The sequence below is a fragment of the Staurois parvus genome, unplaced genomic scaffold (genome assembly GCF_062004578.1).
Source record: "Staurois parvus isolate SC_StPar_1 unplaced genomic scaffold, SC_StPar_1.0 ptg000082l, whole genome shotgun sequence".
In the NCBI taxonomy this organism is placed as follows: Eukaryota; Metazoa; Chordata; class Amphibia; order Anura; family Ranidae; genus Staurois; species Staurois parvus.
The window spans coordinates 4800524-4822927 of NW_028317878.1; the positions used below are offsets into that span (position 1 = coordinate 4800524).

Here is a 22404-nt window from a genome sequence, read left to right on the forward strand (position 1 = left end):
CTTCTTAATCGATTCCCGTCCGCCATATAGCAGAGATACTACTACAGGGTGGCATGGGTGCGCAAAATCACACACACGATTTTGCAGTTCCGGGTAGGGGGTGCACACACTACCTGCACTGCCATTCGCAGCCTGGACTGTCAATCACCAGGTCCCGGCTGATGAGTACTCACCAGCACCTGGTGATCACCGAGTATTACCGACAGGGGAGAGAACTGCATGTAAATACAGTTCTCTCCCCTGTCAGCTCCTGCTTATAGTTGACAGCACACACAACATACTGTGAAACAGCACACAGCTAACACTTTGATTTCTCCACATTAATCCCTTTCTGCCCAGTTGCATTAGTACAGTGTCAGTGCTTTTTATTAGCACTGATCACTGTATTGGTGTCACTGGAGATGTCAGTGACACCACGTTCGTCCCCCCCAGTGACAGAATGCCCACTATAAGTTGCTGATCGCCGCCATTACTAGTTAAAGAAAAACAAATTCCAGTAAATATACACACCGCTATTTGTAAACACTATAACTTTCACATAAACCAATTAATTTACATATTGGGATTTTGTTTAGCAAAGACATAGCAGAACACATTTTGCCCTAAATTTATGATGAAATTTGATTTTAAATTTTTTTTTGATTGGACATGTTTAAATAGCAAAAAGTCAAAAATATTTCTCTCAAAATGGTTGGTCTTTTTTTATTTATAGTGCAAAAAAAAATAAAAAACAACACGCACAGGTGATCACATACCACTGAAAGAAAAAGCTATCTGTGGGGGTGGGGGGGGGGGGGGGGGAGAAAGAAAGGGACGTAAATTTAATTTAGGTGCAGCATTACATGACCGAGCAATTGTCAGTTAAAATAATGCATCGCCGTATGCAAAAAAATGGCCTGGTCAGGAAGGGGTACTCTAGAGGGCAAGGGGTTAAATTGACAGGACTAATCTGTGTACCACATGAGCACATAGCCAGTCTGTGGAAGACAGAATTATTGGTTGGTAGGGGATCACACGTATTTTACTCACTGAACAGCAACTCAATGTAGAACATTTGTATCAAGTTTTTTCTGGATTTTGGTTAATATTCTGTCTCCGTCATTTAAAATACACCTATGATAAAAATTATAGACCATTCCCCTCTTTGTAAGTGGGCAAAATTAAAATCTTCAGGGGAATAATCATTTTCCCCACCAAAACACTTTTTCCTTTAAACATGCGACACCCAACAAGAGGCGAATCACAGATTGCTTTGCTGACTCTTGCAGAAAACCTTAAACATTTTCTTTTCCAAGAAAGAAAGTGTTCATTCAAAGAATGGGCTATAAAATGAAATTCCTAGAAAGACAGAAGCATGTATCAGCTTTATGGCCTTGCAGATCACCAAGAAGTACTCCTCAAGTCCACAAGTGCAAGGATTTCCTCCAGTGTGCATTTTATGACTGCAGGATTACAAAACAAACTCAAAATGTATATTAAATTATATAAAAGTCTTTTTTAACTATCTGAATGAATCTTCCCCAACAATACACATCTCCTGTAAATCCTCAAAAAACACACTAGAAATCAAGGATTTGTCAGTATGGGTGTACATCATAAGAAGGTGGACCTCTCCCTGCCAGACCTTAGTGTGGTGGTACTCCAAGTAGGTCATGTGACTTGACCCTTCCTTCCCTCTTCTAAATAAAATTGGATTTCCCAGCAGTTTTCAAACAAACTAGAAAAGGTTTTGTTAATATAAATGTGGTTCTTATAAAAAGTCCACATTCCCCATAGAAAACCCCTAAATGGTACACTCTGAACGTCATCTTAGGCTGTTTAATGAGTATGGGATCGGGCTGCTTGTAGCCCATCTAATACAATGAAGCAAAGCACACTGGTTGGAAAGAATATCTCCTTAGCAAGGTGCCTTACAAAAAAAATTGTCAGCTGATAGGAAGTTAGGACTCACAGCCTTGCCGCATGATCTGTACACGACGTATTTCAGGGCATGCTCCAACTCTAAGGGTCACGATTGTATACACGTGTACAAATGCATGAATGAGCATGCGCGTTCTGCACTGGCGGTGGCACCATCCACCCTATTTAATGGTGTGTGCGTTCCTGTGACCTGCTACCTGATCTGTGCTTCTGCTATCCTATGCTTGACCTGGCTCACTTCCATTGGACCCAATAATCCCACTGCCAAACTTGGCTTGTACCCAGACTCTACTTTCTGTCTGTTGTCTGGGTACCTCTGTTGCTCATCCGATTGACATTAGCATGAACTCTGATCTTGCTTCTATTTCTGAAAGGTACATCTGCTAACTGCTCGCCTCAACTACAATTCTGCTTCCTGCTCCTGCAGTTCTTGTGTCCTATCTGCAAACCAGCATTCTGCACAGATTCGGTCAGAACCTTGCCAATACCTTAGAACGGTTTAGACAGTCTCCAGATGATCGACATCCGAACTCAAACACACACACACCCATCTCACTCCTCCTCCTGCTATGCCCTGTCACAAACTCCAGGGGGGTACTGGACAGAAGATGGAAGGGAAGCCCACTTGTCAATTCAGCCTCTACTACTAGGTATGCGACATCAGCCTTCAGGTTTAATGGAGAAGGGAGCAACCAGTTCTTAAAGTTGCATTTTCCAGGGATGTCATCCTTATCCTTGCTATAATGTCAAGTCACTGACCCGGAACAAATATGTGCATATCAGCGTCAAGACGCCTGTGTGCACATGCTTGCGTCTGTGCCTTATCAAGCAGAGAATCAGAAATTAAAGTCTTGGAGCATGCACCTTGGGAAAAAAAAAGTAATCGCCCATTTTTAGGTTCCAAAAGGTTCCTTAGTATCCACAGTGGTTTCAGTTTACTGCTTGGTTATAAACCCAGGCACATATGTGAACACACACAGTTTGGTTGCCAATCAACCTACCAGTATGTTTTTTGGTCTACGTCTGTGCAAACATGAGGGAGAACATACAAATTCCATCCATCTCTAAGGGCTCGTTCACAACTGACTTGATTTCTAACTCTTGCCAAACGCCCCTATAGCGTTTGACAGGCATTAGGCATTTGGGAAGCGTTTTTAATGCTCCTCAAACGCCCTATGCGCAGTTTTGAGGAGTTTGTGGTGCGGTTTTAACCCTTGGTAAATTCCTATCAAACGCCTAGAATGAAGTTAAATGGTATTAACACTCCGCAAACGCCTCGCAACAGCACCGCAAACGCCTGTCAGGCATTTGAGGAGCGACACCATAGACCTGAATGGGAGGCTTCAACTCCTCCTGACTAGATATGAGGCGCCTGTTTTGCCGTGACGCAACTCTAACACTTCAGTGTGAACAGCACTGTGTGCTACCATGTGCAGAATTTTCATAGGCGTTTGAGAAGCGTTAAGAACGCTTCCCAAACGCCTGCCTGACAAAGCTAGTGTGAACATAGCCTTAGGCCCACTGGAGGAAAAGGCAGCATATGACTGCACTGATGAGAATAGCATATGAACACAAACCAATCTCAGGTTTGGTAAGCTAAACTCTCATCATGCTAAGAGGCAGAGGAATAGTAAATAACATCATGCAATAATACAACATAGCTTTCAAGGCATTTCAGTGTGATGGTGGGGGCTGTGAATTTCTGAATCAGGAAGACCCTCGGCAAGGTGGTTTTCATTCAAGCTTTTTACTAGTGGAAAAAGCGCCGATGTGTAATGTGCCAACTGTCAAAACCATTAAGTTTGGCACACATGGTTCAGCCCACTAGCTGAAAGGAAAACACTGAACAGATTCCCCCATCCGCACATTTGAAGTGGGGGGGGGGATCCTCCTCGCTGCGCTATAGTGATTTAACAGTGGGGAGAATACCCTGCTGTCAAACAACACAAATCAGCACTGCGGCCTATGGCCTGCGCAGAGTGGCGTGTATTCGTCAGGAAGGTTGAACAGAAGTTGATCGACTATTGATTTATGTTCAACCACACTGAACACACCACATCAACACATGGATCGATATTCCTGCCAGTTAAGCAGGTACCAGCCAAATTTGGATCCATGTACGACCAGCTTTACAGAGGTCAGAAGTTGACAGCTTACCTGCTTGGCTCTGGTTCTCATCTGTCCAGAATTGGTAGAAACAATGTACACAGTACCACAATGACAAGCCAGTATGTTGTACTACCTATATACAGTAGTTACTTACCCCTTTCTTGTCCTTTGGCAGCATAATTCAGGAAAGCAGAACCAAAAGGAATAACCTGCAAAACAGTATTCAGTGTTAGGGAGCAACACAACAAAGCTTGTACAACCTATATACTCAGCTTAACATGTTAAAAACGAAATTCATAGTCTCAATGTTTTTTTTTTTTAATAAACAAAAAAAAAAAAAAAAAAAAAAAAAAAAAACCACACAACAACTTGAGGTTCATATTCTTAAAAGACTTGGGTCACACAGAATCGCATTCCAATATAAATCAGTTTTCAATGGTGCCTGTTAACATCAATGTGGCGCAATTTTGGAAAAAGGGTCCAGTCCTGTACTGGTGTGATTCCAGTGCAATTTTGGTCCTATAGAATATGGAAAAACAGCCAAAAATTATTGGCCGGGACCTGTAGACTGACTTGTGCTGTAGCGAATGACAGCACAGATGGGGTGGCGTGTGACCTACCCGGAAAATGCCAGATCACATGATCCGCTGCAGAGAGGTTGACTTGCTGCACTTTATGTACATGACGTGGTTGGCAACTGCTACAGGGCAGAGGTAAGGTGGTAAAAAAAAAATCCAAGTATGCTCATAATTACATTTTTTGAAGAATTGACAGTGGGATTTTTTTTTTTTTTTTTTTTTTTAAATATGTCAAATGCACACCAGAGCAGTCAGCTCTGCCAAGGCCAGGGCAAAGGGTTTAACATACTTTAGTGATATGGCGCATGCTGAAAAATCTGCTCCACCCACCGATTTCTCTCATAGTACAGAAACAAGCGAACAAGAAAATAAGGTATTTACAATTATTTTAGTTAAACGATAAATGCAGTAGATGTATAATGATAGCATACAATAGGGTTCAAAATTTAAATTCCTGAGCTACTAGCCAGGCCTTAAGAGTTACTTGCCACCAGTTGGCCCACCAAACTCTTACCCTGACCCGCCCCTAAACATGTCCCCATGAAGTGACACTGTTTTCGGGTCAGGGATTACTTTATTTCCACTCACCAAATGTGAGCAAAAATTTTGAGGCCTGGCATACACTACTTCTCTTAAAGCATGTCCAGATAGGTTTAAAGTTACTTTAAAGCGGATTGTAAAACCACCCATTCAGTTTAAAATTGAAATGAAAGGCAACACCTTTGTGTATAGATTAAATATTAAAAACTTTTTTTTTTTTTTTTATTATGCGATTACATGCCTCTGTTCTCAGCTGCATAGGAGCTGGGGGGGGAGAAGATACAGCAGAACAATTATTTTCCCAGTAAAAGGCTGTGCAGGGGGGCATGTCAGGACAAGTCTGATCATTAAAGGAGAGCAGGCTAAGTTCCGAGCATAGCAAGAGAACTGACCACTGTGTTCTCCTGCTTAGTGTAGTCAGTTTTTAACAGGAAAAAACAATAGGAAAACAGGAGGGACTGGCAGAAACACCAAGGATTTCACACAAAGGATGTGACAAAGAACAGGATGCTTTTTTGCACAAGTACATGGAACAGCATGAGATCAGTACAGGGCCAATCAGCATTGTCCAGACAGAGGTCAGGAGTCCTGCAACCTCCAAGAGGAAAATGAAAACTCCTCCTACAAGCTTTAACCAGTGTTTTGCTGGACACTGATGGAAGTCACAAGACTACTCCAACTGCTGATGAGAAAAGGTATTAGCAGTATATATTTACTAAAATAATTGCATTTCTATGTTCTGTGGGAGACCAGATATAGTGAATGCAGGGTCCTGAGTTGAGTAACACCAAGTATTTATGAAGATGCTTGTGCCTGGAATTCCAAACACCCTACTGAACACATCCAATTGGTGGTAGGGCAGGGCTAAGAGTAGAAGGAGTCAAAAGTGAGCAATGCATAAGTGCAGAGGTCAAGAGTAAGTAATCCACAGGTTGCAGGGGTCAGGGGTGTGTTATGCACAAAGTGCAGGGGTCAGGAGAAAATAACTCAGAGTGCAGGAGTCAGCAGTATGTAATGTAGTGTGCGCAAAAGCTCAGGAGTAAAGCTGGGTATGCACTAGGAGAATTTTGGAATTTTGTTGGATATTTTTATTGCATGAACGGTTGTTCATTTTTTCTTTACATTAGTGGGGGAGGAATTAGTTTGATTGCAGTGACAAAAAAATTTGAAGGAGCAGGATGGAATATTTTTCAAGAATGTACGAATTTCCCTTTTCCCTTAGCCAGGGCATTGAAAATGGGTCATGGATAGGTGTTCCAGCATGACAATGACCCAAAACACATGGCCAAGGCAACAAAGGAGAGGCTGAAGAAGCACATTAGGGTCCTGGAGTGGCCTAGCTAGTCTCCAGACCTTAATCCGATTGAAAATCTGTGGAGGGAGCTGAAAGTTCGAGTTGCCAAACGTCAGCCACCAAACCTTAATGACTTGAAAAGGATCTGCCAAGAGGAGTGGACCAAAATCCCTCCTGAAAAGTGTATAAACCCGATATCCAACTACAGGAAACGCCTGACCTTTGTGATTGGCAACAAGGGATTTGCCACCAAGTGCGAAGTCCTGTTTTGTGAAGGCCATCAAATACTTATTTCTCTCATGAACATGCAAATCAGTGCATCATTTGTTAGACATGCATTTCTTTTGAATTTTTTGTTGCTATTCTGTCTCTTAGTGTTACAATACACCTACTACTATTCGATTTTTAGACTGATCATTTCTTTGTGAGTGGGCAAACATTCAAAATCAGCAGGGGATCAAATACTTATTTTCTTTACTGTATGTGGTTTTGGTTTGGTAAAGTTCATTGGTTCAAAAATCTAACAATTAAGGCAAACAAAATTTTGAACAATATTGTAATGTACTTCCGTATGAATTTCAACGCACAGAGCAGAGGTCAAGCACAAGCAATGTACAAAGTGTAGGGGTCAAAATTGCATTTAAGCACAAAGTGCCTCGGAAGGAAAAAAGTTCCCCCCCTCCTTTCAATACAATCATCACCAACTCCATGACAAAACCATTATCCCCTTGGTGTTCGAATACAGTAAGAACCTGAAACACACAGCTGTACGCTGTAACATTTGTGCTTTAATTTACAAAGAAATGACCTTGTCCCATGTCTCCCCGTGTATGGGCAGCCCATTAACATCACTGACTGTGGTAGCGCACACAAGTCTCGTTCCGGCAATGCTGCAAGCTGGCTAGAATTGGTCTGCTGTATCTAGAGCAATGGGACTGCAGACACAAGTACAGGTCTGGTCACATCTATACTGCAGGGTCCAGCTCAACTCCACCCACATGCAAGTGAGCGGGGTTTATGGTAATGGGGGGGTGTCACTAAATGGGGGCGGCAGGTATCACCATGACAGACAAATGAGTCCTGCATAGCGCTGTCCCGTTTCATGCAACACTCCCAACAAGCCTTCCCCACACAGGAATGTGCCCAGAGGTGCCATGAAGATGGCAAAGTAAACAAACTGCCAAGTATTCTTACAGGGCCGATGACATCTGAGGGCACTTTAGTTCCAGAGACAGCCTCCAGAAAAAAAGGGAACTGTCACAGGAAATCCGGGATGTCAACCAAATCCAACGTTTACACTCTGGAGGAGGTGGATATGCATGGCAAAACAAGTAAATTTGAACCAGAAACATCCCTACCACTGGGGTAGTACCACCCCCCAAACCACAAATGTAAACGACCCTTTACTATCCTGAGCCCCCTATGAGGCTGCTTTTACACTGATGCTCTGCAGTATACCTGCACCGTGGGTGCAGAGCAGTGCATCTATGGCTTTCCTGACGGTTAGCTGCACTTTGCCATAGACTTCTATTATATCTTGCATTCAGGGGTTCTGGTGTGCTTCCAGAAAGAACACCAAACCCGCAGGATAGAACAGATCTATGGCTCAGTGCTGCCAACTTGCAGGAAATCCACAGGTACACTGCACTGCACCCACAGATCAGTGTGAAAGAAGCCAAAGAGTTGTTAACCCTTTTATAGGTGCCAATATCCCCATTGCAAAAGTGCATTGTATGTGATGTTTAATACACGGACCTCATTTTTCCTCTTCCAGCTTCTGCTGGCATCGCTCTCCAGGCTGCTAGAAAGGTCCCAGGCAAAATGCATTTGGTATCACAGCACCTGGGACAGGAACTACAGAGAAAGCACCAGCTAATGCAGCTCCTGCTGCCGGCTCGATGCACTCTGATGCTCTGGAATGGCGGGTTGGCAAGCCCAGATCGCGATTAGTGGGTGGCCAACCTCAGGCATGCACTTCCCTGGTTTGAGGTTGCGAGCCACATCAGAGGGCTCTGCGGGCCATGGGTCAAGCACCTAGACAAAGACGCTGAATTCTGCCTGGTGGGGCCTGAAAGCCACACAATAAAGTGCTGAAGGGCCACATGCGCCCTTCAGGCTGTAGGATGGGCACAAAAAGGTGCTAAAGCCATAGATTTGCCAGTTTATAATTGCAGTACCCATCTTTAAAGTTCTGCTTCAGGTCAAAAAAAAAAAAAAAAATTATATTGAATGTAAAAAAATAGCTTTAATAAGCTGTAGTAACAATTTTAACAAAAAAGATGAAGTTGCTGGATTTGCACAACACCAACCATAAAACCGATCAATTCCACTCAAAACATTAGAATAGCCATTTCCTAGAATACAATAATAGCCACTATTGTCCAACTGCTCACTAGTTAAATGTAAAACTTGTGGCATGCATCCTGTTTCTACAATATTAAAAGCAGAACTGGAAAATCCACATATCACACAGCAGTATTCAGATAGGCAGAGCCGGAAAAATCGTGAACATGCCCAAATATCCACAAAGCATTTCTGTATTGAAAACCTGAGTGGAGAACGTTCTGGGGTGCGTAGTATTATTTATGCAGTACAGCAAGAGCCAAACCTCCACCTTTAGCGTTAGTTCATACTTCTGTGGTGTGGAACATCGCATGGGATTCGTACAAGAACCGCACCGCTTTCCTATGCAAATCACATGTGAATTCAGTGGTGCGATTTGAGCCACACATTTCTGTATGCCTCAAATTGCACCACATCAAAAAGGTGCAGGAGCCTTTTTTTGTCCGCGCTAGAATCGGATCGCATGGGTATTCACACCCATGCGATCAGATTCTGCGAATTGCACTGCGTTTTGTTGTTCGCACCCCCAGCGGTTCGCTTTAAAACGGGGTGCGATTATGATGTGGTGTGGAATTCGCACAGAAAGCGGTGCGAATTCTGCACCGCATCGGTGTGAACCCAGGCTTAGTGATGAGGAGACCCAGAGCTAATGAAAAGTACATACCTGTAAACAAATTACTTGTGCTCAACTGGAGAGGCGACTATTCCACAATGAATACACACAATCTCACTTCCTTATACAGGAGGAAATAAAAATTACAATGTTGTGCAACCACTACTGAAATCCCCCACGGGCTAACCTCAAGAGATGGCTTGCAGGTGAAAAGGAACAATCAAGAGCGAGCAACAATTTAACAGAAGCTGCTTATAGCATGTAAAAAAAAAAAAAAACCAAAAGATTTCTTAAAAGTGGTATGAACCCCAAACCTAAACTGTAATATATTGCAGCTTACCAAGCAGATGTGGTGGCTGCATTTTAGGGGTTTTTCTGTTCCCACCTGGTCATCTGGCCAGTAACACACCTGCTGTATTAGAGTGCCTCCACTTCGGATGGGGGAGCACATTTGGACAGCAGAATTGTCTGTCTGGGCGGGGGGCAGCAGTTACAGCAAACGGTTTTCCCCTTTTGGAATAAATGTTTTTCATAAATAAAATCCATCATTGTAAGCACCCATGTCAGTGTTAATTGGTTTGTCTCATCTCTGTAACTGATGCATTCTGCTGGAGAGGTTGTTTTTTTGAAAAACACTTACTCTAAGAAAACTATCCCTACAGTCAAGCACGGAGGTGGAAACATTAGGCTTTGGGATGGTTTCTCTGCTAAAAAGGTACAGGCCAACTTTGCCGCATTGAGGGGCCAATGGACGGGCCATGTATTGTAAAATTAGGATGAGAACTTTTTTCCATGAGCCAGAACACTGAAGACGGGTCATGGGTGGGTCTTCCAGCATGACAATGACCTAAACCATACCGCCAAGGCAACAAAAGGAGTGGCTCAAGAAGCACATTAAGGTCATGGAGTGGTATAGCCCATCTTCAGACCTTAATCCTAAAGAAAATTTATGGAGGGAGCTGAAACTTCAAGCTGCCAAGCAACAGCCAAGAAACCTTAAGGATTTAGAGAATATCTGTAAAGAGACCAAAATCCCTCGAGATGTGTGCAAATCTGGTAACCAACTACAAGAAACGTCTTACCTCTGTGCTTGCCAACAAGGGTTTCTCCACCAAGTACTAAGTCATGTTTTGCTTGGGATCAAATACTTAATTTTACTCACTGAACTGCAACTCAATTTATAACATTTGTATCATGTGTTTTTCTGGATTTTTGGTTGATATACTGTCTCGATCATTTGAAATACCCCTATGATAAAAATTATAGATCCTCCATTTCTTTGTAAGTGGGCAAACTTACAAAATATGCAGGGGATCAAATAATTATTTTCTCCAGTGGATATAGTGCTTTCACAAAGTATTAAGACCCCCTTTACTTTTTTTTTTATTTTTGTTGCGTTACAGTCTGACTACGGTTGTTTAAATTCATTTTTCTCTCATTAATCTAAACTCAGTGCCCCATACTGCCAAAGTGAAAAACAGAATTTTAGAAAATGTTTGAATTTATTGAAAAGAGAAAATCTGAAATATCACATGCACTTAAGTATTCAGACCCTTTAACGCAGTACTTTGTTGAAGCACCTTTGGCAGCAAATTACAGCCTCAGGTCTTCTTAGGTATAACGCAACAAGCTTTGCACACCTGGATTGGGGATTTTCTGCCATTCTTTGCAAATCCTCTCAAGCTCAGTCATGTTGGATTTTCAGGTCACTCCAGAGATGTTCATTAGAGTTCAAGCCAGGGCTCTGACTAGGCCACTCCATGACAGAGTTGTCCCTAAGCCACTCCTGTGTTGTCTTGGCTGTGTGTTTAGTATCATTGGCATATTGGAAGGTGAACCTTTGGCCCAGTCGGAGGTTCTTAGGGCTATGGAACAGTTTTTCATCGAGGATCTGTTCTTTGCTCCATTCAGCTTTCCCTCAACCCTGACTAAGTCCCTGCTAGTGAAAAACAACCCTGCAGCCACCATCATGCTTTATTGTTGGGATGGTACTGGGCAGACCATGAGTGGTGCCTGGCTTCCTCCAGACATAAGGTTTAGAATTGAGGCCAGAGTTCTTTGGTTTCACTAAACCAGGGAATCTTGCTCATTGCAGTCAGAGTCCTCCAGGTGCATTTTTGAAAACTCCAAGCAGGCTTTTATGTGGTTTGCACTGAGGAGAGGCGTCCCATCTAGCCACCTCTGTCATAGAGCCCAGATTGGTGGAGGGCTGCAGTGATGTCCTTCTGAAACTTCCCCCCCCCCCCCCATCTCCACACAGGATCTCCGGAGCTCAGAGTGACCATTGGCTTCTTTGTCACCTCCCCTACCAAGGCCTTTCTTCCCCAGTTGCTCAGTTTAGCTGAGTGACCAGCTCTTGGAAGAGTTCTGGTTGTGCCAAAATTTTTCCATTTTCCAGCAGAATTTATTTTTGTAGGCTTCCCCAGATATGTGCCTTGCAGCAATAATTCTGTATCTGAGTTCTGCAGACAGTTCCTTTGAACTCATGGCTTTTGGTATGATACAGTATGCATTGTCCAATGTGAGGCTTTTTATAGAGAGGTGTGAGCCTTTCCAAATCATGTCCAATTTAATTTACCACAGGTGGACCTCAATCAAGGTATAGAAACATCTCAGTAACAATCAGTCAAGAGAAATGGAAGGCACTTGAGGTAAATTTCAAGTGTTGTTGCAAAGGGTTTTAATACGTATGCCAATGTGATATTTCAGTTTCCTTTTTCATTCATTTGCAAATATTTCTAAAATTCAGTTTTCACTTTGTCATTATGAGGCACTGAGTGTAGAATAATGAGGAAAAAAATTTAAACAACTAATATCGGCCTGCAACATAAAATTGAAAAATGTGAAGAGCGTTTGAATACCTTATAAAAGTGTGTGTGTGTGTGTGTTACACACACGTTGGACACAATTTTAGAAGCAATTTGCCCTCTTTGAAGCCCGGTAAGCTGAAATGATTCTAGTATTACTAGCAGCGCAGGCAGTGAATGAGGAAAAGTGAGGCTTCCCACTTGTTAGCTAGGTGTCTCATCACACAGCAGAAGCAAAAGAATCTATCCTGAACTCAGCGGCCACACTCATCCACCTTACCAACCGCTCCGCTTCTGCCACCCCCCTCTGTCATTCCCTCCACTGGCTTCCGATTGCCCAACGCATTAAATTCAAACTACTAACATTGACTTACAAAGCCATTCATAACGCTGCCCCAAACTACCTCACCGACCTGATAACCAAATACCACCCAACCCGTACTCGTCGCTCCTCACAAGACCTCCTACTTTCTAGCTCCCTGGTTTCCTCCTCCCACGCCCGACTGCAGGACTTCCCCCATCCTCTGGAACTCACTACCCTAATCCATCAGACTGTCACCTACCCTTCTCACCTTTAAGCGCACCCTGAAAACCCATTTCTTCAGGGAAGCCTACCCCACCCTCACCTAACAGCCGATCTCCTCCACTCCATCCCCCACAACCACTTCCTCCTGTACCACTATCCCCTCCGTCCTAGATTGTAAGCTCGAAAGAGCAGGGCCCTTGAACCCCTCGTGGATTGTTTTGTTACTGTATTGTCTCATGTTCTGTCCCCCACTATAATGTACAGCCCTGAGCAAACCTTTTGGCGCTATATAAAATACTGTATAATAATAATGTTACATCACTGTTACTTTTAAAAACGGGAAACATGCTGCCACTTTCACACCTGCAAATCATGTAGTGTGGGGGAAAAAAAAAACCCAAAGCAACAGTCACACCTAACAATTGGCAAGCTGAAATATTAAATTTTTTATTTTGGATTTAATATCGCTTTAAGCAACGCTAGTGTATGTAAATTTCAGATTGAGATATTGAGCTCTGTAAACATCAGGCTTTAAAAAACATGAAGTTAGGATACAAAAGAAACGTGTAAACTAGCTGACAGCTACAGCTGCTCATGGAGAAAATCTAAAAATGTTATCTTGCAATATTTCATATTTAGTAAATACCTTGTATTAGAAATTGATGCACTGAGGATAGCTGTTCACCATATTTTCTATCTACGCACTTTGTGCTACTAGATTTAGGAAACTGACCTCACCTGCAAGCTTTAGTCTCAAAATTCAAATCTACAACTCCAAGTAACCATGTGGAGAAAAAAAAAAAAAAAAATGTCCCCCTCAGCTAATTCTCCAGTAATTGTATAGACAACCGTCATAATATTTTATTACAACTTCACTGAAAACCACTATAAAAATGTAAAACATAATGCAAATACTGTAAGTGCAACAAACCATTAGCATCCAACCATCTAGGAATAACCGTCAATGCTACCAAACCCTTGCTACATAAATGAAAAATAAATAGTTTATTACATATGCAAAATGACATGTTCCTACACTACAGGCTTGACTTTGGTTCAACCACTTGCCCTCTAGAGGATCTACCCCTCCCCCCATTCCTGACCAGGCCATTTTTTTGCAACACAGCGCTGCATTACTTTAACTGACAATTGCGCAGTCATGCAATGCTACAGCTAAATGAAATTTATGTCCTTTTTCCCATAAATATAGCTTCTTTCGGTGTTATTTGATCACCTGTGCATTTATTTTTTGCGCTATTAAACAAAGATCATTGGTATAAACCTCCTGCGCTATGGAGTGGAAAACAAAGTTGCGTCACAACACATCACTTCATTACCTGATGAAGGACATCAGACCTGATGAAGTCACGTGTCAGTCATGACGCAACGCGTAGGCGACGTGGTAATGCAATATCCGGCGTGGACGCCATCTTGGTACTCCCAAACGAACCCATTCAAACTACACCCATAGCATGAGGTTGAAAGGCTTTATTTTTTTCTACTGTTACCAAGTGAGTAAGCAATTGGCGTTATTATGGCTATACATGTATAATAAACAGTATTACACTACAGAAGCTCTCTTTTTCATGTCATTAATATGATCCATATGAGAGTTGGCTATATTACGTACATCTAAAGGGAAGCTGAAAGTGATTCTGAGATGTTACACGCATGTTATTGAAGTGACCTTTACTAATGCTTGGAAGGATACCACTAAGGGGAAATCGTACGTGGAGGATCCAGTTGTGATTCCAAAACCGGTTTGGCCCATTGGGTCACGGTAAGGAGGTGGAGGCGGCAATTCAGCCATTTTTTTGGATTCATCACCAGCGGCTGTAATGCACATCCACAGCACCACCTGCATGTTTTAAAATATTTGTGGAACACTTGGCTTATATGCACATCTTGTTTTGGACTTTTTACATTTAATATATTTTTGTGGTTTTTTGTATATTTCAGTATACTATTTTTAGGTTATATTTTGGGATTTATTTTGAGGTATATGTAGTGGGGAGGAGGTTGTGTTTCCTAGGTAATTTCTTTGGAGTGTTTTTTTGGTCACTGAGCACTTTTCAGTGTATTCAGGAGATATATCCCCCAGTGCAGGGACTCACCTGTATGTGGCACATGTTTTGGTTGAATTTTAGGGTGTGTTCAGCCACTGATCCCAATTAGGGATTTGGGGGGGGGGGGGGTGTGTGTGTGTGTGTGTGTTTTTACCACATTGGGACCACGTTATTTTCACTCACTTTTTGTCACTTTGAGATCCCAGTGGGGATCAGATCACTACATATTTATGTATCACTATTCATGAAAATAAATATATATATATTTTTATTTATTGATTTATGAGCGCTACACCAATTTTGTATGTTTTAAAACAAAAAAAACAAAAAGACAATTCTGAAATATATGTTTTTTTTCCCCTATAAAACATAAGTAAAAAAAAAAATATATAGAAAACAAATTTCTTCAAATGTAGGAGAAGAAGAAGAAAGAAGAAGACCAATGCATGTAAATTAAATTGGTTTACATGAAAGTAATGGCGTCTACAAATTGCAGTATATATACTTAAATTTTAATTTTTTTTCATACTAGTAATGGCAGCGATCAGCGACTTATAGCAGGACTGTGGTGGGCATTCTGACACTGGGTGAGAATTGACTAACTGCCACTGGCATCCCAATGACACTAATACAGTGATCAGTGTTAATAAAAAGCACTGACACTGTACTAACGACACTGGGCAGGAAGGGGTTAACATCTGGGGTAATAAAAGGGTTAACTGTGTGCCGATTTACAACATTGTGCCATATGTTTTGCTTGAGAAATATGCTGCTGTGTATTTCTTTGCAGTGCAGAGAAATACACAGCAGCATGTTATTGCTGGCAGGAGAGAGACCTGTGCTGTTTACACACAGCTCTCTTCTGTCAGAGTTACTCGGTGATTGCCGGGTGCTGGCGGAGAATCTCCAGCGGGGACTCGCTGATTGACATCCAAAGCCACCAATGGCGGCGCAGGTATGGTGGCACACGCCCCCTACCCAGAAATGCAAATTACACACGTTTGCACAGCCCTGCAGCAGTATTACTATAGGACAGCAGGCAACTGGTTAATCCTCTCACTGCCACCAACATAAGGTGTACAGTGGCACAGAACCGCTTTCAGCTGGCCAGGTCACTATGCTTTATGTCATCTGCATTTCCTGCTAGCTTCAATAACCGTGAACCCATAACAGATTGGTCCCCCTCAACGACTGAACCACCACATCACAATGCCACTGCAAGGCAACAGAAATGTATTGAAATGTGTGAACAAGCTCTTATTGCCAAATGATTTGTATTTCTCTTCATCCATCCAGTCCTGAGATTTACACACACCCAGCGACAAAGACGACAAGTGGGTGGCCTGACTTCTCTCCTCAAACAGTGCAGCTGAGTAACCTCAACCTGTAATTGGACAATGAAGGAGCAGCAGCAGAATTATAAGATGATCTTTTTGCGTATTTCCTCCGTAGTTCCTTAACAGCACATGTGCATTTATGATTTTTCTTCTTGGGAGCCTGTAAAACATTGTACTAGCAATCAGTGCATTGTCTGCCCATAACAGCAGGCAGTTACTGAAGCCCAGGAAGCTCAATAGACTACGAGTGCGCTCACCGGCACCCTTGCAGTTTGTTGAGAACTACAAGACGTCAGTCATAATGTCTGACAGTACTTGTAGGCATGGCTCGGCTTGGGAGAAGGTCCTCGCCCGCTGTCACAAGGAGGGGTGACAAGGAGGGGTGGATGAGGTAGTGAATGCTCAACATGTACACCATATGTAACATGTTGAGAAAGGGGAGCTTACCTTTTACTATAATTAATTTAGCTGGTATCTTTATATCTACCTTGAATTTGGAGTTAAACATTCATGTACTACTTCTGGCTTTCTGCCATATTCTGCAGTAGAGGTCAGGAGTTCATCCTATATTTATTATAAAAGAATACAGGAAGTAAAACTGGCCATCACAGCGATCAGCAGCTACACAACCCACCCTTGGATTCTTCCTCCTCTTGAAGGTGAAAAAGGATACATTGTATCCATGCTGGATGAGAAGAATATCAACCTAAAAAGTATAAATAAATAAATCAAAAGATAAAATCGTTAGATCAGGGTTTCTCAACTAAAGGTTCCTCCAGAGGTTGCTATGGGTTCCTTGAGCAATTTCTGCCTCTCAGATAAGTTCCCAATGACCATTGTTTTTTTTCAGCTATCTGTAAGGGATTAATTCTTCACAATGACCACAAGTGTAAGGAGCATTCTTCTCACGGACCATCACACTAATGTATCAGGAATTGTAGATACAACCATTTTTAGCAGGGGTTTGTTAAGACCAGAAAGTTATTTCCAGAGTTCCTACATGTTGAAAAGGGTCGAAAAAGGCTGAGCTAGATCATAGTTTGAGCTAGATCAGGGTTAGGGTCAAATGTCGCGGGGGAACAGTGTGTTTTAGGCCCTGAGGAAGTCACATGATGTAATGCGTGGTGATGTCATTTCTGGTACGGACAGCAGCCGCCATCTTGGTACACCTTAGTGTTATACACCTCTCTGCTATTGCAGTTTTCCATGCCTGTATGGGTCTGAGGACCCGGTTTCCTAATGTGAGTAGTCACGGTTTTTATTCAATAAATGTTTTACTTACTACACTGTGAGAGTTTGTTTTCTTTTAATTTCCATGTGTGGGCTATTGGAGAGGAGAGTGTTTGGCCATATCCGTGACGGAACTTCTGAGTTTTTACTGCCAGTACACTGACGAGTGCTTACCAACATCACTATAGAGGATTGCACCTGATCATTACCAAAGGGACATACAGGAATATCATAGGACGAGTGCTTTTTAGCCTTATGAACCCTTGTGGGTCGCAACCTGAAGGTGAGCGCGCACGCTAGCTGGTGGAGGTTTTGTAGTCACTGGATGTTCCATGGCTTCTATTGAAGATAGAGATTTAGTGGGACTGTGCACTTTTATTGTGGCAATTTTAACTTCTATTCATCATCATGGATTTATGATACCCATTAACTTATTGTTGCTCACGTACCATTATGTTTTTGAATATTGTCACTTTGTTCACACTGGGCATTTTCTTTTTTAGTGATCCATATTTATTGTTTGTTTACCAGTATATATATATATATATATATATATATATATATATATATATATATAGTTTTTTTACACATTGGATCACGATCAGTTTTTATGTGTCATGTGATTTATTTACCACTATATGCGAACTTCATTCATATTTTTATAATTTTTTATTTCTCACTCGTATCACAAGTTTGGTTTTTATACATTTCATTTGCACTTTTTCTCTGTCATTCATTATTGTCTAGTATTTTAATTTTTTGGTTCATCATTGTATAGGGGTCTGTTTTTTCCCCAGTCATCCCAGTAGCGCAGCATCAATATTTCCATTTGTGTTTTAGGTAGGATCAAAATAAATAAATAAATTATACACCAAGTCGTTGCAGACACTTACAGCTTTGCGAACACATACCAAATTTGCAAAACTGGTTTCAAGCATTAAGATTTGTTTTACATTCATCCATAAAGTGGTTATAAAAAGGCAAAAAAGTTTTTTTGCTAGAAAACTACTTAGAACCCCCAAACATATTTTTGAAAGCAAAGACCCCGGAGAATAAAATATGGTGGTTGTTGCCATTTTTATGTCGATATTTGCTCAGTCATTCTATTTGATGCAAATATCCAGGAAAAAAATACCCTTTAATTTTAGTGCATACAAACAGAATACCCATTCTCTGGTAAAATATAAAAAGTAATGTTATGCTGCATAAATGGATACCCAACACAATATGCTTTAAAATTGTGTATGCCCATGGAACAGTTCCAACCTACAGTACCTAAAAATCTCCATAGGCAGTGCTTTAAAAGTCTTTACAGTTTAGTGTTACACAGGAGGTCTGTCACTAGAATGATTGCCCTCAATCTGACATTCACGACTACACCTCATGTGTGGTGCATTCACTGTTTACATATGCATGGAGGACCTCTGTATCCATAGGCATTTATTTTTAAAACTTTTTTCACGATCCTTTTAATTTTTTCCCCAACTTTATTACCATCACTAGGGATGAGCGTTATCCCTTGTGATAGCAATAAGCATTACAGGTCTTCTGATCTTGATTTGATCAGATGCTTTTGAGGGCAGTTTTATCAGATGCTGTACAAACTGGTAACATCAAAACGAAACCGGAAGGGATAAAATCTTTGTGACTTCTGGTTTCTTACCTCACAGAGGGGAGCTGGATAAAGGCAGTGACAGCCCTAAGAAAAATGCAGATCAACCACCTGGTTTTATGGTCTCTTGGCCACCCACGTGAAAGGAGCTATGCACATCTGGCTGGACCCGCTTCTCTACTTCTCCTTAGCTTTTTTTTTTTCTTCAATGCGTAAATAAACCCCATAAGTGAACAAAAAAAAAAAAAAGTAGATGTGAACACATACAAAAGTGCACTTAGGGTGTGTCTTTGGTCCCATCCTGATGAAGGACCCTTCCCTGAACCCCACCCACCCCACAGGCACAAGACTCCTGAGGGGTGTAAGGTATGGCCAGGACCACCTAGCTAAAAGGCCAAGAGGATCCCTCTCATAATCAGTCAAAGCCAACCAAGAAGCACTAGGTGAAGGGCTCTCCCAAATACAGCCCCCCCAAGGCAGGGGAAAGAAGGAACTTAAAGGCCACACATCCTCAGGGTGGGCCCATAGAATTCTTGAGTGACACAAGTGATGAGAATTAAAATTAAAAAAGAAAAAAAAAAAACTGTGGCAGTGCAGGTGCAATGGCTAGACCTTTTGGCCTAGTAGCAAACAAATTGCCCCAGTCTCAGCCAAAAGGCCTAGCCCACAAGGTGACCTGCAGAACAAACAAGTGGTGTTGTGGGACCTTTTCTCACAGTGGGGTCCACAACAACCCATAGTGATACCCAGCGCTCAATACTGCAGGCTCCCTGCTTCCCCAACCCCTGGCAAGACAAGCAGCGGGGCAAAGGGCCATACAGTGGGGTAAGGGTTAGATGTGTGTGTGTGTGGGGGGGGGGGGGGTAGTCAGAGGACACGACAGTGGGGAAAGGAGTTTGACGTGAGGGGGCCACAGAGGACATGACAGTGGGCAGAGGCATTTGATGGGTAGGGGGCATGATGGGTAGGGCAGAGGACATTGCTACTGGAGTTTGATACTGGGGGAGGGGGGGGGGGCATGATGGGGAGGGCAGAGGACATTGAAGTGGGGAAAGGAGTTTGATACTGGGGGGGGGGCGTGATGGGTAGGGCAGAGGACACTGAAGTGGGGAAAGGAGTTTGATACTGGGGGGGGGGGGGCATGATGGGTAGGGCAGAGGACACTGCTATTGGGGGCAGAGGACATTACGGGGAGGGGTCGTGTAGGGGGCAGGGGACACTACTACTACCCCCATGAACGCCCCTCCCCAGAGATCTTTGTTCTCCATGATGTCCGTATAGATCTCACCCACTGAAAGGTTGCCTACCTCTGTACTGCAGTAATGGCCGCCTTCTACATAGTAACCACAAGGGGCGCTCACACTGACCGAGCCCAGAACACCTTGTATTTTTATCAATGAACAGCCAATCAGAGAACGCGTCCCATTCATGGAGACACCTGGAGTTCTCCTACATGGTCTGTATACGGGATATCAGCCACCCTGAGGGTCTCCTCCATCCTAGACCAGTGAGGATGTTCAGCAGAGGGTAGCCGCTCCCCGAGTTATCTGAGAAGAGCCCCCAGGACATGAGAGCACAGAATGCGTCCATAGACGATGTGGGAACACTCCATGAACAATGACAGCTTTATTTACTCCACAAAACAACAATTGTGTCCGGTAGCTGTGAGCTGCCCGCCCACGAGGAGGGGGGTGATGAGAACCCGAGTTCACACACAAGGCGCCCATTGATCCGGTGACCGGGATACTCACTGTGACAACACGATCCGCCCCGAGCGCCGCCAGCTGACTCCACACAACGTCACGTGAGGACACGGCTGGGCCAGCGGAGTAGATAGCACACAGGCCACGCCCACCAAGCTGGCAGCACGGTCACTATCTGCACGTTCCGGAAGAGCCGTGCTGGGTGAAACCATTGATAACCATTGGGGGGGAGGGGAAGATAATGGGAGGACTCCTCCTCTGCTAGAAGCTTAGATAAGGAATGTGAAAGGATTGAGTTACTGCAAGAAGCAGAGACGCGAGAACAATGCTGCGGAGGTGAACGTGTATGTATTCACATGATCGACCCCTGCTGTGTAGAAGGACCCTTCCTGAGCCTGGACTACCATCCCCCACTCTGGTCACTGCTGGCCCTGCACACCACACCCAGGATGCATTCAGAGCTCCCAGCTGTCCCTTCTCTGGAGGGATGTATCTGCCATGGAGACCTGTCCTTCCTTCCTCCTCCATTGTTCCTCTATGTAGGGGAAATGCAAAGGTCTTCCCCAACACAAGGGGCTCATTCACACATGTGGAGGACAAATAGGCGGATTTACCGCCCCCCCCATAACCAGCACAGAGGGGGTTATACAGACCTTTTAGTGGGGAAGTAAGTGCGCCTCACAGCTGGTGGTTTCTGAACACACAATTATGTACAGTGCAGGGTATTTTTGAACCTTCATTTCAATGGACTGCCCAATGCAAGACAAACATGGCAGAGTAGCCCATGCAGCTTTTTATACCGCATGTTTTGCCGCATTTGTTGCACATTTTCCTCATGGAACAAGGCATGCCTGGTTGTTGTATTTGGGTGCCATTAACAACGAATGGTACTGTGAACACAACAGGAATTTTCCATGCGTTTCATAAACACACAAAATGCTGGATTTTGCACATTTACAAGACACTCGGGTGTGAATGGAGCCTAAAGCCCTGTACACACAGGCTGAATATCAGCCACTACAGTAGATGCCAGCCGACATTCGGCCCTATGTACAGGTCATTGTTTGACAGAAGCCAATCTCACAGCCAGCTTCTGTCATACGAGCATGGTGGAACACCAGCAGCCGACTGCCATCCAATCAGGGCTTTCAGTCAATGGCTGCGAGCTCAGATCGGTGTCTTCGGGTGTAGGGGCGGTCCCCCTGTCAGAACACAATAGCACAGCAGTGAGATCGCAGTACGAACATTGCATTGTTAGTGACCTCCTCAGTTTTGTTTTTTTAGCTGAACAAAAAACAACTTCCTGTGTGTACCAGGCTTTAGGCTGACCACATACATTGCAATCTCCTTTAGATCTACCAAGGGCCTGCCTGATTGGATAGATTAGGTAGGTCCTCACGCTACATTTTAATGGGAAATCTAAAGTTGATTGCTCAAAGATTGTAGGATCCGACCGTAACATGTATGGTGAACCTAAAGCTTGCCATATCATCTACCATCTGATTGTACAATCTCCTTTGCATCTACCATCAACCATGCAGTGCAAGGACCTGCCAGATTGGATACATGCTATATTGCCCAAAGTATTGCGACATCCCTCCAAATCATTGGATTCAGGTGTTCCAATCGCCTCCATGGCCACAGGTGTATAAAATCAAGTACCTAGGCATGCAGACTGCTTCTACAAACATTTGTGAAAGAATGGGTCGCTCTCAGGAGTTCAGTG

General features: G+C 43.1%; 1 protein-coding gene across 1 annotated transcript in view; it reads right to left on the reverse strand.

The window, feature by feature from the left end:
• The window catches only part of SNX10 (sorting nexin 10), a 58651-nt gene extending 37780 nt beyond the window's left edge, over positions 1 to 20871 (reverse strand). The window contains exons 1-2 of the mRNA XM_089669917.1: positions 20727 to 20871; positions 4184 to 4238 (exon numbers count right to left, since the gene is read on the reverse strand). Coding sequence (XP_089526043.1) covers positions 4184 to 4207 — 24 coding nt within the window. The 5' untranslated portion in view covers positions 4208 to 4238; positions 20727 to 20871. The remainder of the gene's footprint in view (positions 1 to 4183; positions 4239 to 20726) is intronic.
• Positions 20872 to 22404: the final 1533 nt, after the last annotated feature.